General features: G+C 42.2%; 1 protein-coding gene across 5 annotated transcripts in view; it reads left to right on the plus strand.

Moving 5' to 3' along the window:
• Window positions 1–16,431, plus strand: part of LOC120417756 (breast carcinoma-amplified sequence 3 homolog) — a 36,878-nt gene that overhangs the window by 15,328 nt on the left and 5,119 nt on the right. The window contains exons 2-6 of one of the 5 annotated variants that reach the window (XM_039579914.2): window positions 9,098–9,419; window positions 9,482–11,069; window positions 11,131–11,497; window positions 12,935–13,041; window positions 13,206–13,373. In XM_039579914.2, the coding sequence (XP_039435848.1) occupies window positions 9,114–9,419; window positions 9,482–11,069; window positions 11,131–11,497; window positions 12,935–13,041; window positions 13,206–13,373 (2,536 nt within the window). In that variant the 5' untranslated portion in view covers window positions 9,098–9,113. Of the gene's footprint in view, window positions 1–9,097; window positions 9,420–9,481; window positions 11,070–11,130; window positions 11,498–12,934; window positions 13,087–13,205; window positions 13,374–16,431 lie in introns of all 5 variants that reach the window. The other 4 variants (XM_039579911.2, XM_039579913.2, XM_039579915.2 and 1 more) reach the window with 4 other exon arrangements.

Consider the following 16,431-nt stretch of genomic DNA (forward strand, 5'->3'; position numbering starts at 1 on the left):
TTTTTCCCTTGTTTAGAAGGTCATTTTGAGCAACTTTTGCTCTACAAAAAACTTCACTTCTCTTGTTTTATTTTTTTTCTTGTTTCATATTTATTATTTTGATTTTCATTTATCTTGTCTAGTTTATGTTTGTTTTTGGTAGTATTTGGCCTATTCTACCACCTCCTATCATTGAATTGGCTATCTATTTTTTCATGTTTTCGCAGCAACTTTTTCAATTTTTGCTTGTTTTTCTTCACATTTTCTGCTATAGAATGGCACCATTATCATTTCAATTGTAGAAAATGCGTTGAGGCATAGTCTGGAACACTACAAAAATTACTGCATACTTCTTTTACTTAACCCTCTAACGCTCCAGAGCACCACTAATTTCAATTTTCAAAATTAAATTTCTCTGCAACCTATCATTTTTTCAACCTGGTTCATTAGTTTATATTGAATGTTAACTTATAACCATTAAAATTTCATCCAATTCGGTCGATTAAGTTACGAGTTATGTAGAAAAACGTAAAAAATCTCGATTAAGCTCTGGATGGGAAGGGGTTAAAATGTAGGAAATGTTAGTAAAAAAAACACAGCCTAAATTGACCCCTAAAAAAATACATTTTTTAAATTATTGGACAAGTCACATAAAAAAAGTAAAAATTCCAACCCTTAAATTATCTAAAATTTTAAGAGTTATTCCTTCACATCAAATCAAAAATAAGTTGAAAAATTGATTTTTGGCGATTTTTCAAATCGAAGCCCGTCTAAAGGCGGGGTTGGGTTGTTGAGGGTTAACATTGGCTGACGGTTTACTAATTTTGTCTTGAATTTTGTTCAACATTTGAAAATAAATAAAATTTGACAGAGACCAGGCAAAATATCAAAGTGAGCAAATAACCAAAATATTTGAAAGCTCATAAAATGAAAAAAAAAAATCGTTATGCACAACATTTTGGATCAAACTGTTGGATTTGTTTTTTTTTTTCAATTATTGATATAGCAATAATAAAAAGAATATTCAAATATAAATAATTAAAAGAATTAACCTTCAAAATTTTCACTTATAAAAAAAATTTTGGTACAAAGACTACATTTCATGGCCAAAATAACGTCCTTGACAAAATTTGACAAAATGTTCCAATAGTTCTGGCCATATTTTGCAAAATAATAAAAATAATTACAAATTGGATTATGGACACTTGAAACATTTCAAACAAATTGTTGATTTCTTTAGGGTTCACATTTCATGGCCAAAATAATGTTCATGACAAAATTGGCCAAAATTCTCGCATAGATCTGAAAAATACATAGCAAAATAAAAAAAAAAATATATAACACGTTGGGTTATGGAAAATTGGTCAACATTTTCTCATAGTTGATTTTAAATTCATCAATAAAAAATATTTAAAAATTAGGTTATGACTAATGATTGTTTTTTTAAACATTGGAATATTACTACGACACGAATGCCATTGCAGCAGGCCAAGGGTGCATGATACTGATGATACTCGTCGGTTGACACACCTAGGCGAGGAACATCCCGGAAAGAGCCCAACTACATCCGTAGTGCTGTTTGGACAAAACAGCATGGCTCTGGTTCCTTGCAAGTGTCCTATTTTCTTACCTCCACGTTGGCTTGGTTTAGTCATCATGATGACAAGGTGTAACCTAGCTGGTGGCCTGTGGAAACGACTCGTAAACCTTTGACCAGCGAGGGTCAGAGTAGAGGCGGCTAAAAGAAAGGGGCGCGTCAATGTGGGAAAGGGAAGTAATTTGTGATTGTAGACGGTATTGTTTTGATTCGCAGTATGTTGAGTCAACTGCTGTGGATGTACCTGAGCATCGCAGAACGGGGTTTCTCTTCTTTCCATTCCAGCTATCAGCTATCTTCTGTTTATTTTGTTTCACTGATTTTCTAAAACGGCTTCTGCTTACTATTCTCCGTTTGATTTCGATTTTACTTATTTGATTCTCTTATTTCTCAACGCCTTTCCACTCTTTTTACCAATTGATGCTGCTGTAAAAAAACTGTCTGCTTTCCCTTAATTTGGCAGCGATGTCAATTTTGTTTATCATATGCCTTTTCTTTATTTATCTATTTGAATAATTTCTCATCTTCCCTGTAAATTGCTCTCAATACAATCTAAGCTTGTTTGTTATCTCTATTTATTAACTATTGTTAATTTCTTTATCTACTTCATAAATCACTATCTTTCTTTTACTTTTGATTCTTTACATAGTATATTTCCTTCACTGTCCATTGTTTTGAAACTTCACCTTTTTCTTAAGCAAGGTTGGAGCCCTTACTCAATTTATGGAATGATTAAAGGATTAACACAAACATTACTATTGTACTTTTGGTAAACTTTAATAACATGCTTAGGACCAAAAATTGTAACAAAACACCGCGACAAAAGAAATAGCAACAGATAAACACGACTTAACATTAGGGAATATCTCAGGAGAAAACAATACACAGTAAAATAACAACTAGTTTTTGAATTCAAACTAAAAATAAAACAGTTTTTGCTGTATAAAAGTTGTTAGGCACACATTAAATGGTTAGGCGCTTATACTTACATCAAACCCTACGTAATGTACCACCCCCGGCCGAGTTAAAATGCGTAACCGGAAAAGAAGGTGTGCATGCCTGGCACGAACACTCAAAGCGTGTTCTAGCGTGCTGCTCGTACTGACTCAGAGCAAGGGTGAGATGTAGGTGTAAGGGCAGTGCGTGTTCGTCGGGAACCTAGTGCATAAGATCGGTCAAGGCCCGTTCTTACACTGAAAATTGCGAATTGCGAATTGCGACACGAATGCCATTGCAATGGTAAAGTGTCTTTAATAAAACTAATAATAATACATAATTGGAATATTACATGAATGAATTATATTCCATACTTTAAGTTGTTGTTGTCTTACTCTCTCATAAGATCTGTTCAATAACATTTTTTTCTTCTCATTACCGATGATCATGATTTTCTGATTACACAATTAGATATTTTAACAGGACTTGTCATTGAAATGGCCTCCGTTTTGTTATTCCCTGCCCGAAAATTGAAGGAGAAAAACGTCCAAAGGTGTCAAATTCAACAAAATTATTCTACAAAATAGTTGCATAGTGTGCCAAACCACGTGGCAAGCCCAGTTCCTAGTCCTTTGTCCAAAGTCTGTGACGTACTTCATCGTCGTTGCAGCGACTCTGAAGGAGAAAGGAAGTTTGCCCAACCTGCCAAAGCTTCTTACATATGTAGCGTCGCACATAGCAATTCCCCAAAAAAAAAAATCAACCAGTGGCAGAATGGCGTGGCAAACGAGAGGTTGCTTGCGCGAAATTGATGTCCTTTTTTCTGGAGTTTCGTTTCGTTTAGCTGGTTTTGGCTTTTTTTTATTGTTGTTGATTTGGTAGGAAAAAAAACGTAACGACTGGACCTTGGAAACGAGAAGAAGGTCGATGCAACCAACCAGCAGCAGGTAGCTGCATCTTTTTGGCAAATGTGCGAATCGTTGAGGTGGAACAAGAACAAGACTTCGAGGACAACCGTTTGGGTTGAGGTAAAGAAAAGAAGGAACGTCTCGGCAGCAGCGTTGGAAGGTTGGGATGTGAAAGGTATTGTTGTCCTGCCGCTTGGTTGCCTTGAGAGAGAGGGGCAACGTGGACACAGGTTGCACCTCGTGGGATTCACTTTTCGGTCTCGGTTCGGGGAGTGAAGGGCCATGTGCGAATAGTTGGGATGAATTCGGTGAGAAGACGACAGTATCTAACATGTGTTTCAAAATTTCAATAAACCCGACAAGCTTATCGACATTTTGAGAGTGAGACTTTGAGACCCAGAATCCTTCAAACCAACGTCAACATCGACTTGGATTCAACCTCCCGCCGACCCGTCGTTGTCGACACGTGTTGCATAATAACACGTTCAATTTGCAATTTGTGCTGCTGCTGCTAAAATGCTGAATCCACAGACAAATAAGCTCAAATATATATAAGCTGTGGTGAATTGAAATTGTTCGTGGAATGAAAAAGAGATTCACGTCCGTTTGTCTGTGCTAAAACGAATCACTTTGCTGCTGCTGGAAGCCACTCGAGGAATCTCCTCTCGTAGGTACATATTGCTTGTGTGCAATTGCCGTGGAAGCTATTAATGCTGCTTTGTATGTCATTGAGGACACTATTTTGTATGCACTTTTGAGCGTTCCAAGCTGTTTGCAACCGTTCAGCGAAGCGATTCGAGCGTCGACTTAGAACTCGTGAAGATCGCGTGTGTTTGTTCTCCCTATACCCACGATCGGTTCAAGGCGATCAAAGTTCTTCGATCTACTCAGCGGCGGCGCAGCACAAACAGCTGTTTTGTCCGCAAAGGCTTGAACCCTTTGATCCGATGCCCTTAGACTAGTCGAGCTGCAGCGCAGCAAGTGGATGTCGTCAGCCTTGAGGCACGATCGACTTGGTGTATAGTACAACACACTTCCTACAGCGCTTCGAGAACTTCTAGAAGGTTAATCCTCTCTGATGAAGGGTTTTTATTTCGGACAGACAAAGGGACGACTGTTTCAAGTCGACGATTTTTGTGCTGTGGTATAGAACCACGCCGCTCTAATTCCAGAACGTATTGATTCGTTCAGTTCTGCCACACAGCTGCGATGATTACACAGGGCGCAATGTGAGCAGACACGGGGGCACCACGACTACACACAGTCAGGGTAGAACCACTCCGTGCGGTGCAAGGAAGACACACTCACAGTGAGTGAGTGTTACAGCAGCATCGGTTACGGTCGAAAGCCCGAATAAGTGCAACGTCGGTGCACCAGGGTGCGACAATAGGCACAACGACGGGTTTGACAACAATCTAGCTCGTCGGGCCAACATCAGCAAACTGTTTAAGCACCGTGCTGACTGTCGAACCCTGCACCGCCTGCACCTGTATACCCACTGTGTACTAACCAAACAAACTACCCTACCCGCAAGTGCAAGTAGACATCACGATTACTACCGCATCAACCAGAATCGAACTTAGAAACTCTCGAACTACTTGCATTTATCGGTACACAGAGAGAGAGCAAGCTACTACTAAGGGGAAGGGTGGTGTTGGTATAAGCCCGCAACCAACACCTTGCCGTCTTTTGAAGGTGCGCGCACGGTAGTGATTTTCAGAACCGTTTTTTGCCTTTCCTCTATTTGTTGCTACTAAAAATAACCTTGAGTTATTAGTTTGTTTGTCGATTTTGGTTCTGGCAGACCGATGGTGGTGGTACTTTTGGCCTGCAAAATGAAAGAATTTCGATTACATTCGATCGTGCACCCCCACACACTCGCCAGGTCGTTGATTCGGTTGATTTGTTTAGTCGAAATATCCAACCGGATTTTGGAAATTTAAGTGGCGATACAAACTCTTGGTTGCGCTACAACCGGATTCAATATCCGTTGGGAACACTAAAATACTTAAAACTTCAACGTGTGATATCGCGCAGAAGTTTGACGTTTGAGCTCAATAGAGTTATCTACGCGCGCATGTATTGCGTGTACGTACACGAAAGATTTCTAGGTTAAAATTTGTACCCGCCAGCAAAAACAAATGGTAAGCTAGTGTGCGTGACATCGGGCTTAGATAGCTCTATAGGGCTTTTGAGCCGAATGAATTTACATGAAAAACGAGTATGTTCATGGCACCGTGCCGTGTGGAAAACAAATAGCTGTCACTTCCAAACAACACCCAGTTGATTTTTCAATCTTTTATTGACTCAGTGTCAGGCTTAGTTTTAGCAAATGTCGATCTGATAACTTAGTAACAACATTTCGAAACCCACAATTCTGCCGTTTCGGGAAAATCAACATTCAAAGTTTTGCAATTTCGATCAATTCCTATTTCCACAAAAAAGCATGAAAACCATAAATTTTGTCAAAACGTAATAGAAAATAGCAATAATTTCATCATAGAGAGCAATTTGAAATTAATTAATTGCTATTAAACATTGAGAAAAAGAAATTACGCCTTTTTGAAGAGCGTGCATACATTTTCGCCCCACCGTATTCGCCACCCACCCAACCAAAACAACGATATCGCCCGTCAGGTTACGCCAAAAAGCAGAAGTAAACAGCCGATTCGCCCTTTTGTGTTTTTTTTTTAATTTTGCGGGTTTTTAAGGAAAAAAGTGATTAAACAACTACCGTAATCTGGGGTGAATCGGGACTACGGTCTGAATAGGGACAGCAGTTTTTAGAGCACTTAAAGCTATTAAATTTGGAAATGGATGTACACATTTTGTTGGCCTGAGTCTGTTCTAACCGAAACCAACCAGAAAAATCAAAATATTTTGCTACAACATGGCTAAAACTGCTGTCCCAATTCGCCCCATGTGTCCCGATTGACCCCAGTTTACGGTATTTTATCATTGTGAAACGTTACAGTCAGTGATAATACAGTGATGTTTGCAACCTCAATGATAAAAAATGGGTCTAGAAAACCTTCAGTAGGATTCCGATTCAGCCCATTCGTTGAGCATGGTTCACGGCTATGATACACAGTAAGTAGCAAGTTGGTTTGAGGATGTGGTCTATATTGAAGTGACGTTCCTGGGGTGTCCCCGCCGGAAGTGGGAGACATGGCAGCTGACGACTAGGCCACCCCGCGACACCATCCTGCCTTCGCAATCTTTGCATAGATTCAATGGTTACGGAGGAGATGATTTTGTACGGTATTCCTCCTAAATCTCCCTATACTTACTTTTTGTCCTGCAACTGCTCGACCCAGAATCCCCGGATATTCGAAGAACCGATAAATTATGGACCTTCATGTCTAGATTGTGAAACCAGCCAAGATCTAATACTACAATAATTGAAATTAAAAAAGTTATGTATGTTTGTTGTGGCATTGTGGTCAAAGACATCAGAAACATAAATTTTGATCCATTTTGAGGATTGCCAAGTGAAAATATATTACGATAATTTAGTGTTTCAAAATATGCGTCGGAATTTGCAGAAAACGCCCCTCGTGATTGGGTGAAAACACAAGGGCGGAAACTCAATTTGGTTTGTTTTGATTGATGTTGTTGATTAGCCCTTTTGTTTTTTGCTTGTAAAACTACGTATTTTCGGAATTTTGAAATGTTGGAGGGTGTTTTAGAATCAGTTTTGTTTGCTTTACATGATTCTGACGAAAACCCAGTTTGTTTACATCTGAGGGTTTCGCTCTTTTGAAAAGTTGTTACTGAACTTGTCGCCTTAATGATCCTGTGTGATTTATTTATGGAAAAGAGATTGTGTTAATATTTTTTCGTTAGCCTTGTAAGCCATACAAAATACACTTTCGGAAGCAAATACTCCTAATAAGCTAGGACAGCAACACTACGTAGTTTATGGACGACACCTAAAACAACCCCTAACATTTTTTTACAAAATTAAATATCTTCCAAGACAGCACAAAAGCGAAAATTGTGACATGTTGCGTTCATTACCACAATCGTGACAGACGAACGTTTGCATTGACCATACCAGTGCCAAACAAACAAAGTGGTCAAAACATTGATCGTGCAAACGGACATTGCGTGAATAGTGGTGACGACTTAGTCTGACTTATAGTGCAGCAAAAAGGCTGTCGTCCACCAACACGTGACCAATTATTGTCCCACTGAACTAACAATAAAGTAACGAGTACAAAAACGTAAACACAGAAAATTAAACGAGTTTCACTTGAATGAAATACGTCATTTGTGTCGAAAAAAACGCTTAATCATCAAGATCAAAAATATTTTCCTGTTTTCTACCTTAAAAATGTGTCACTGTGACAAACGCTCGACGTCGTAGTCGTAGTTCACAAATACGTCGTTAATTCAATATTCAACAACGTCTGAAAAAAACACGAAACGCATAGACAAGGGGGGAGGGCTTGGGTGCGTTGTTTTGATCGTGACGCTTGTTTACTGTTTTCTATACACATACCTTACGCACCTCGCGCTTGCTGCTGTGTGGTGGCATGATCTCAGCCCACACAACAACCACACTATCGCACTAATACTAGCGAGCGCACAGCAGTATTCCACTGCGCAGCATATTTTTATTTATCAGCTCACAGAAGAAGCAAAAAATATAACTTGGCCAACGAAAACAAACTCCGATGAACATAAACACATCGCGCCTCTGAGGCCATTGCGTATTTCGATATGTCTCGAAATAAGACACAACTCGCTGGAAAGGAAGTTGTTTACTAAAATGTTTTATGGATTGTTTAGTACTGGGATACGCACTTTCAAGTTTTAACAAATTTGCCTTTATAGCAGGTAATTAACGCCCTGTGTTTGACAGATACTTACCTTTAGTGTCGGTTGCATTGATCAATCAAGGTAAACAATGCAAACGGTAAGGCGTCTGTCATACGCAGGTCATACTGAGCCAGTTTGACACACTTTTATCGACAAAGTCAATGCCAATGTGTGTGCCAAACGTCCCTGCTCCGAACCTGTCTGCTGAAATTGTTTTACCAGTTCGCCATGAGTCACATTCGTACACTGCACGGGTCGAACGGGAATTGACAAGGCAACAAGTACTTGCAGGGGCTGCTGTATCAATCCAACGAGTGGTGGAACAGTGCAGCAGTGAGAGAAACGGCTGACTGAAACGGAGAGGTGATTGAGGTCATCTAGGAATAATGAAATGTTAATTTCTTTCGTGTACACAGGCAAGTTCCAATGGGACGGGAACAAAGTGAATGGATTTTAATTGTCCCATGACGTGTTCAATTGATGTGACCAGCGATAACTGGATGGAAGTATCGCTTCCAAAATTTCACACGTTTCGACCTTCATGGAGTAACTCTGCTAATCACCTTCCAATAGCCGTTGCATTTTTGGCATTCGCTTGAGGGTGTATCGAAAGCGCTTGTTTCTACTTCCTTCGTTCCACTTGGTGTATGCACTCTGAGTATACACTTGTTCTGCGAAACGGCACCACCACTTCCCGCCGTGCGTAGCCAATCATCATCCCCAGCCATGTGTTTGTGCAAATTCTCCACGTAGTCGTTGCCGTCGTCGTACGACGACCATCGTCAGTAATTATCATCAGCTGTTCACCACTACTTGACTAACCTTCTTACTATTCTCTTCTTCTGCCTGGCAGGAATTCGCAACTGAAAATGTCCGCCGATTCTCAGCGACGAGCAGCAGCGGCAGGATCGTCCGCAGCTGCCCGCTGCATGCCAGCGATCGTGCCGCCGCAGGCCGTTAGTGATCGGTCGATCATCGACAGTGTGGCCGGCTTCATCAACGATGTGACGCTGCAGACGCAGACGCCCCAGGGCGATGGCAAAGATCACATCCTGTGGGCCCGGTTCGAGAACACCGCCGACATCAGCGATCCCTGCCTTGGCGAGGACTGGGAGCTGGAGGGCGGGATCGCGCCGCCGCTCCTGCTGATCCTTGGATACGCCACAGGGATTCAGGTAATGTAACCCCTCGACCGTGGTCAGGTATCCCGCCGGAATCAACGAATCTTCTGTTCCAGGTATGGATCATCCCAGCCAACGGAGAGGCGATCGAGGTGCTGTCGTGGCGCCACGGCAGTGTCAAGTGCATGCGTGTTCTGCCGACGCCTACTTCCGGGGACGGTGAATCGGCGACCGAGCCGAACGATCAGTTCCTGCTGAAGAGACCGCTGATCGCGCTGTGTGATTCGGCATCCTCGGGCGTTGGGATCGGAAGTGGTGGTGGTTTGTCGGGTGGCGTGGGTGGCAACCAGGCGGGGCAGTACTGCTCGATCAATTTCATATCACTGAAGGACGGCGAGAACGTCAAGAGCATTAAGTTCAAGAACCCGATCGTGGACATCCTCGCGAACAGATCGTCGGTGGTGGTTACGTTCCAGGAGCGGATCGCCATCTTCGATGCGCGAACTCTGGAGGATCGGTTAACGGTTACCACGTGCCATCCGAGTCCGGGACTGAATCCAAACCCGATCGCCTTGGGACCACGCTGGATTGCGTACGCCGAGAAGAAACTGATGGCATCGAAGCGATCGAGCGGAGGATGCGACGGGGATGGGGTCACAAGCTACACGGCTACGGTATTGAATGCGGCCAAGAGTTTGGGCAAAGGATTGAGGGAACTGGGAGAGCAGATGGCCGCGGGCTTAACAGGAAGCCACTCGGGTCCAAGTTCGATCACCGGATTGGTTTCCGGCTCGGGGATGCCAATAACCAGCGAAGGCAATCAGCCAGGAATTGTTACGATACTTGACATTAAGTATCCGATTAAGGATGTCAGTCCGACCACGGGAACTCCAATTGCCAGCACGGGCAATGATCCGATGGTTGCGCACTTTGTCGCTCACTCGGAAGCGATCGTTGCGATGCAGTTCGATGCGTCCGGTATGCTGCTGCTGACCTCGGACAAGCGTGGACACGACTTCCACGTCTTCCGGATCCATCCTCATCCAAGTGGGCCATCGCTAGCCGCGGTTCATCACCTGTACATTCTCCACCGTGGAGACACAACCGCCAAGGTACAGGACATTGCGTTTTCGCTGGACTCGCGATGGGTTGCGATCTCAACACTGCGAGGGACAACGCACGTATTCCCGGTGACCCCATACGGCGGTCCGGCCGGCGTACGTACCCACGGATCACCCCACGTTGTAAATAGACTATCCAGATTTCACCGCTCCGCCGGACTCTCCATTGAGGGCAGATCCAGCAGTCCGGTTTCACACTTGGAGCACCCTTCGACCGTCACACCAACATCCGCCTACGCCAACCCCCGTATTCCTCCGTTCCCACATCCGACGGTTGTCCAGCCGCTAGCACAACTCCGCCAACCGACGAGCCTCAGCTCCCAATCGGCGAGCACTACGAGCACCAAAAGCGCCGCCAGCAGCGGTCGCCAACGGCACTCTTCGTCCTCATCGGATGACCTCGTCAAACCGTTGCGTGTTTGCGCTACCTTTGCTAAAGCCCGCTCCTGGCTGCTGGACCCGCCCGGAACGACTCGGGACACTCCGGCTCACAGGATTCAACGCAAACCGATCGATTCGCTGTTTATCATCGCGGCTCACGGAGCCCTGATCCAGTACGATCTGGACCCGAAGCATGTGACCAGTAAGTAGAGCAAACCGTAAAACAGATTCCTCCCTTTCAGCCAAGATTTTTCCTCACTTAGACATACCCAAAGAAAAGGTCTGTGACGATACGCCGATCGAGCTGGAGGTGGAAGCCAAGGCACAGTGGACCCTGCAACGGCAGGAGACGGCCTCGGCCGGGGACATTCAACCCCCACTACCGCAGGACAACTGGCTGATCAAGGATCGCTTCCTGGAGGAGCTGGGCGGGGATGTGGGCAGCGACTATGGAAGTTTCGACCACCATCGGGGCATCGTCGGCGGAGCAGATCATCGCGGCAGCACCAGCAGCATAGATCACGACGACCGCTGGCTGTCGCAGGTGGAGATCATAACGCATGCCGGACCGCACCGCAGACTGTGGATGGGGCCGCAGTTTATGTTCAAGACATACAATACGCCGAGCGGGTAAGTTGTGGAAATTGACTTGTCTCAGCCTGCCAGCTAATCAAACTTCTAGCAATCGCGTAAAAAAAATTACCATGAAATTTGAACATTGTGTTTGTGATTCTGAGTTTCATGAACGCTTGTTCGCGATTTTGGTAACTATTATTTCTCCGTGCACCCGTTCTACCTTCACTAAGTTGGAATTCAAAGAAAGTAGTTCCTGCACTGCACAATCTGGTGTAGATATTCTCCATTTTGGCGATGTACTCCTCGATGTCATCGCCGGCTCGGTATCGGGTCTCTGACAATTGTTCCAGCAAGGACACTCTTGTTGAAAGCGTAGCCTTTTGGTGGTGTTTGGTCACAGCTTCCCAAGTTCCTTTTGCCGTTCTAGTCGCATTGATTATCCCGTACTGGTTTTCTTCCAACAGCAGCAGGATCGTGGCCCGAGCCCGTTCGTCGAACTCTGCCCATTCTAGCGGAACTGCAACGGCAGCATCTCCTGCACCTCCTTCAACCGGTGGGATGTCATTCTTCACAAACTTCCACAGCCCTTCTCTGATCAGGAGCGCTTCGAATTGTTCAGCTTGACCGATTCCAATTGCTTCATCTCCATTTTTCTAGTTCTTGATTAACGGTTCTTTTTCCGAACTCGTTCTGGGCCCATAACTAGTTGGAATTCAAAGAAAGTACGACCGGTTCGGGTAAGGGTTCACAGGTTAAAAGTGTATTTGTAAAAATAACAAGCTCTCCGTTACTACGTTAACTGCTTAACTACATTGATCTCTCGTATAAACTAACACACTATTCCTATATTGACACAAAAGCTGCTGTTCCGCTACTCTTCGGATTTTTCATAGAAAACCTAATCGTCCCCGACGAACTGTCACACACACATACTTACTTTACTCAGTTCTTAACCGTTGAAATCGGCTTAAAAAAGGAAAGGAACCCGAATCCTGAGGACAGTTTACCGTATCATAATATTATCGAGAAATTAAAAAGAGAGATGTGAGCCGGTAACATGGAGTGACATTTCTAGCAAAACAATGCCAAAGGGCCGTAGTGGGTTTGTAAACATAGAGTGTATCTTGCTCACGCTAGAGAATGTTTACATTTGACAAGAAAGGGATACACTCTTTGTTTACAAACCCACTACGGCCGTTTTGCATTGTTTTGCTAGATTTTCGCAGCTGTCATGGAAAACATCACAGCAACTTGACAGAAAGTTTAACTTCATGTTGCGCTTTTAATTTCTCGATTATTTGTTTGTCACATCCCGCAAACGTCACTGCTACACGCTGATTCCAAACGGGATGCATTCTGACAAATTTTCACAACACCCGCTTATTTCAGGTGACGCAGTTTTGCTTAAGTTTCGAGCTGGCACGTTAGAGGAAGTTATGATGGTGGTGGGTGCGCAAATTAATAGATTTCGTTTCGTTCTTTCTTTTCCAGATCCCCGCTGACCTCGATCGACACTGAATCGGTGGAAATCGGCGCCGGCAGCGGCACGGTGAACCGCCCGGCACGGTCCAATCCAATGAATATGCCCGTTTCTGGAGGTATGAGGCCATTGGTACCCGTACTCATTGAATCTGGATCATGTAGTAATTCAAACTCTGCACTCACTCGGCCCGACAGCGTCATGTCTAACGTATTTCCTTTCTACCATTTTCGCTTCCGCTTTCCCCCGGATGTGCTGCTGTTACAATGGATGTATCGAAAGCAGGTAGCTACGAGCAAAGTCCCCGGATGATGAACATGACCGAGTTCCGGCACCACGAAAACCTGGACACGGAGTTTTCTTCGCTCGGACCGGTCGAGTCCCAGCTGCGGGAGGATCTAGCCGATGCCATGCGTGAATCGCCAATGATCTCGGGACGAGACACAACAGGTGAGAGTCTTAGCCTATAGTAGTCATAGTTTCCTCGTATCATCCATTCCTCTTTACGTTATCGTCACACTGTGTCCTGAACCGCAATTCCACTACGCACACCACCCTCATTCTTTTCTCTTCCTAGCTGACTGATAATTTCTTTGTTATTTTCTAGAAGTAACTAGCACTGAATAACTCCTGCTTGTGTGTACTCTCCCTCAATTTCCTATTGCAAATACCTTCACACACATCATATTCTACTCTTGCTGTAGACTAGAACAACATTGATTGGTGCAGGGTTGGATAAGTAGATCCGAAAGTAGTGTCCCTAAGCAATCAGCTGAACTGAAGATGTATCGAAACTGTGTACATGAACATAATCAAGCAACACAAACAAAAGTGATAAGCTTTAAGCCATAGAACTGAATTGATGCCATACATAAGATGTGTTTAATTTTGCGTTTACGTTTTGATGTGTACTATATATTTATTAAGTCGCGTTTAATAATAACAAATGCTGCTGTTTGGTATTGATGTTGTGCTTTTTATTTCATCATCTGCTTGCTCACACTCTTACTCCCCCAATCTTTCCTGATCAATGGAGTACCCGCAGTCGAGCAGTTTTTGACAGTTCGCTCCATAAGAAATACATTGTAGAAAAAAGCAAAAACTGCTCGAATGGAAATGCTCCATTAGTATACTCTCGTTAGCTGCTCTGACGTAGCACTGGGTTCTGGTAAATACTGTCGTACGTTCTCATCCAACTTCCATCATAGATTGTACAGAAGGTTGAAATCTTTCTGACGATCGCCCACTCGTTAGAGCCATCTTTTGTTGAGCACAAGGCAGTAGTTTGAAAAGGCTTTCACACTAGGCGGTAAAATCATTTTTATAAAGCTTAAGTTACACTCAAGTATACAATTTTCAAATGTTTAGCTGTTTGATGTCCATGTTGCTGTAGAAGTTAGTAAAGTCTAAGTAATAACAATCTCAAAAAGATTGTAATAAAAGAAGCAGAAAACTTTGAGAAGATCTTTTTCTAATTTAATTTTCTAAACGTATGAATCGAGCATTGTTTAAAAATTTCAACACAAATTGTTAGGTTGACAACCCTACTTTGGTTCAAAATTAACTTGCCAACTGTCAACTGCTCAATAATGAATAAAAGTAAGCAGAAATCATCAATGAGGTATAAACGAAACAAAAAATACTTCATACATTGATTGGTCATCTGCTTAACAAAAATTTCTTTCTATTATTGAGCAATTCCATGCCAAATAGGGAATCGGTTGTACCCGACCCTCTCCGATTTCAATGAAACTTTGTAGACATGTTATCCTTCGCTTATATAAGCTATTTTTGTGTATATGGAGCCAGTTCCACTCGATAATGACATTTGAGAAGGGCGTAAGTGTTTTAAATATTTTTGTAATTCGGAATTTAAATATTTCTGTATCTCGAAGCCGTTGCATCGTATCAAAAAGTGGTCAAAGACAAACTTGTAGGAAATTTGACGGGCTTTTCGATAAAAATACACTGAAAGAAAAAAACACCCAACTTTTATGAGATTTTTTTATTTTTAAGTTTAAAAGTCAAATTTGAGGGGGAGCCCACGATTTTTTTTCGTTCAAAATTTTTGTGAAGATAGCCTAAGATGTTACAAAAAGACTCACGAAAAATGCAGGATGGAGCAACTCACCTAAAAAAATACAAAAATCATTTACTGAAACTGTTTTTTTGAAAAGTGCTCTAAACGTCAAAATTTTCAAAAACCGAATACGGGAATCGATTCTCCAGACAATTTTACATAAAAGTCTCCATATTGACCATTGTCCTAAGTCCAATCCTTGTGAAGTTACAGCGGTTTTAAAAATAAAAATGTAGAAAAAATAGGTTTTTTGATGGTTTTTGGCGATTTCTATATGACAGACTTGATTTTTCAGTCTCGTAAATATTTTTACCGGAAAGCTCGTCCAATTTCCCATAAGTTTGTCTTTGACCACATTTCAATTGGATGTATGGGCTTACAGATATAAGCTAATTTACTATCCAGGTTACTATACTACACTGAAAAAAATATAATGTTTTCAATTATGAGCAATGTAATTAGCTTATATCTGCAAGCTCATACATCCAATTTAAATGTTGTCAAAGACAAACTTATGGGAAATTTGACGAGCTTTCCGGTAAAAATATTTACGAGACTGAAAAATTAAGTCTGTCATATAGAAATTGCCAACAACCATCAAAAAACCTATTTTTTCAACATTTTTATTTTTAAAACCGCTGTAACTTTACAAGGATTGGACTTAGGACAATGGTCAATATGGAGACTTTTATGTAAAATTGTCTGGAGAATCGATTCCCGTATTCGGTTTTTGAAAATTTTGACGTTTAGAGCACTTTTCAAAAAAACAGTTTCAGTAAATGATTTTTGTATTTTTTTAGGTGAGTTGCTCCATCCTGCATTTTTCGTGAGTCTTTTTGTAACATCTTAGGCTATCTTCACAAAAATTTTGAACGAAAAAAAATCGTGGGCTCCCCCTCAAATTTGACTTTTAAACTTAAAAATAAAAAAATCTCATAAAAGTTGGGTGTTTTTTTCTTTCAGTGTATTTTTATCGAAAAGCCCGTCAAATTTCCTACAAGTTTGTCTTTGACCACTTTTTAATACGATGCAACGGCTTCGAGATACAGAAATATTTAAATTCCGAATTACAAAAATATTTAAAACACTTACGCCCTTCTCAAATGTCATTATCGTGTGGAACTGGCTCCATATACACAAAAATGGCTTATATAAGCGTAGGATAACATGTCTACAAAGTTTCATTGAAATCGGAGAGGGTCGAGAAAAAAGTACCTGAAAAATTCCTGTTTTGGGCTGAAATTGCTCTATTACAATCACACAACACACAAAGAACCAATCACAGCACCTTAGTAGTTTTAAGATGGCACTAACCAGCATTAGCGGCACTTGACAATGAAACTGTTCGATCGCATCACTTGTTTGGTATGGGGGTTGCTGTACACAACTTGTTGCTTTATGTGAACGTGCGAATCCAACCTAAGTACG

Source organism: Culex pipiens, chromosome 1 (assembly GCF_016801865.2).
Source record: "Culex pipiens pallens isolate TS chromosome 1, TS_CPP_V2, whole genome shotgun sequence".
Taxonomy (NCBI): domain Eukaryota; kingdom Metazoa; phylum Arthropoda; class Insecta; order Diptera; family Culicidae; genus Culex; species Culex pipiens.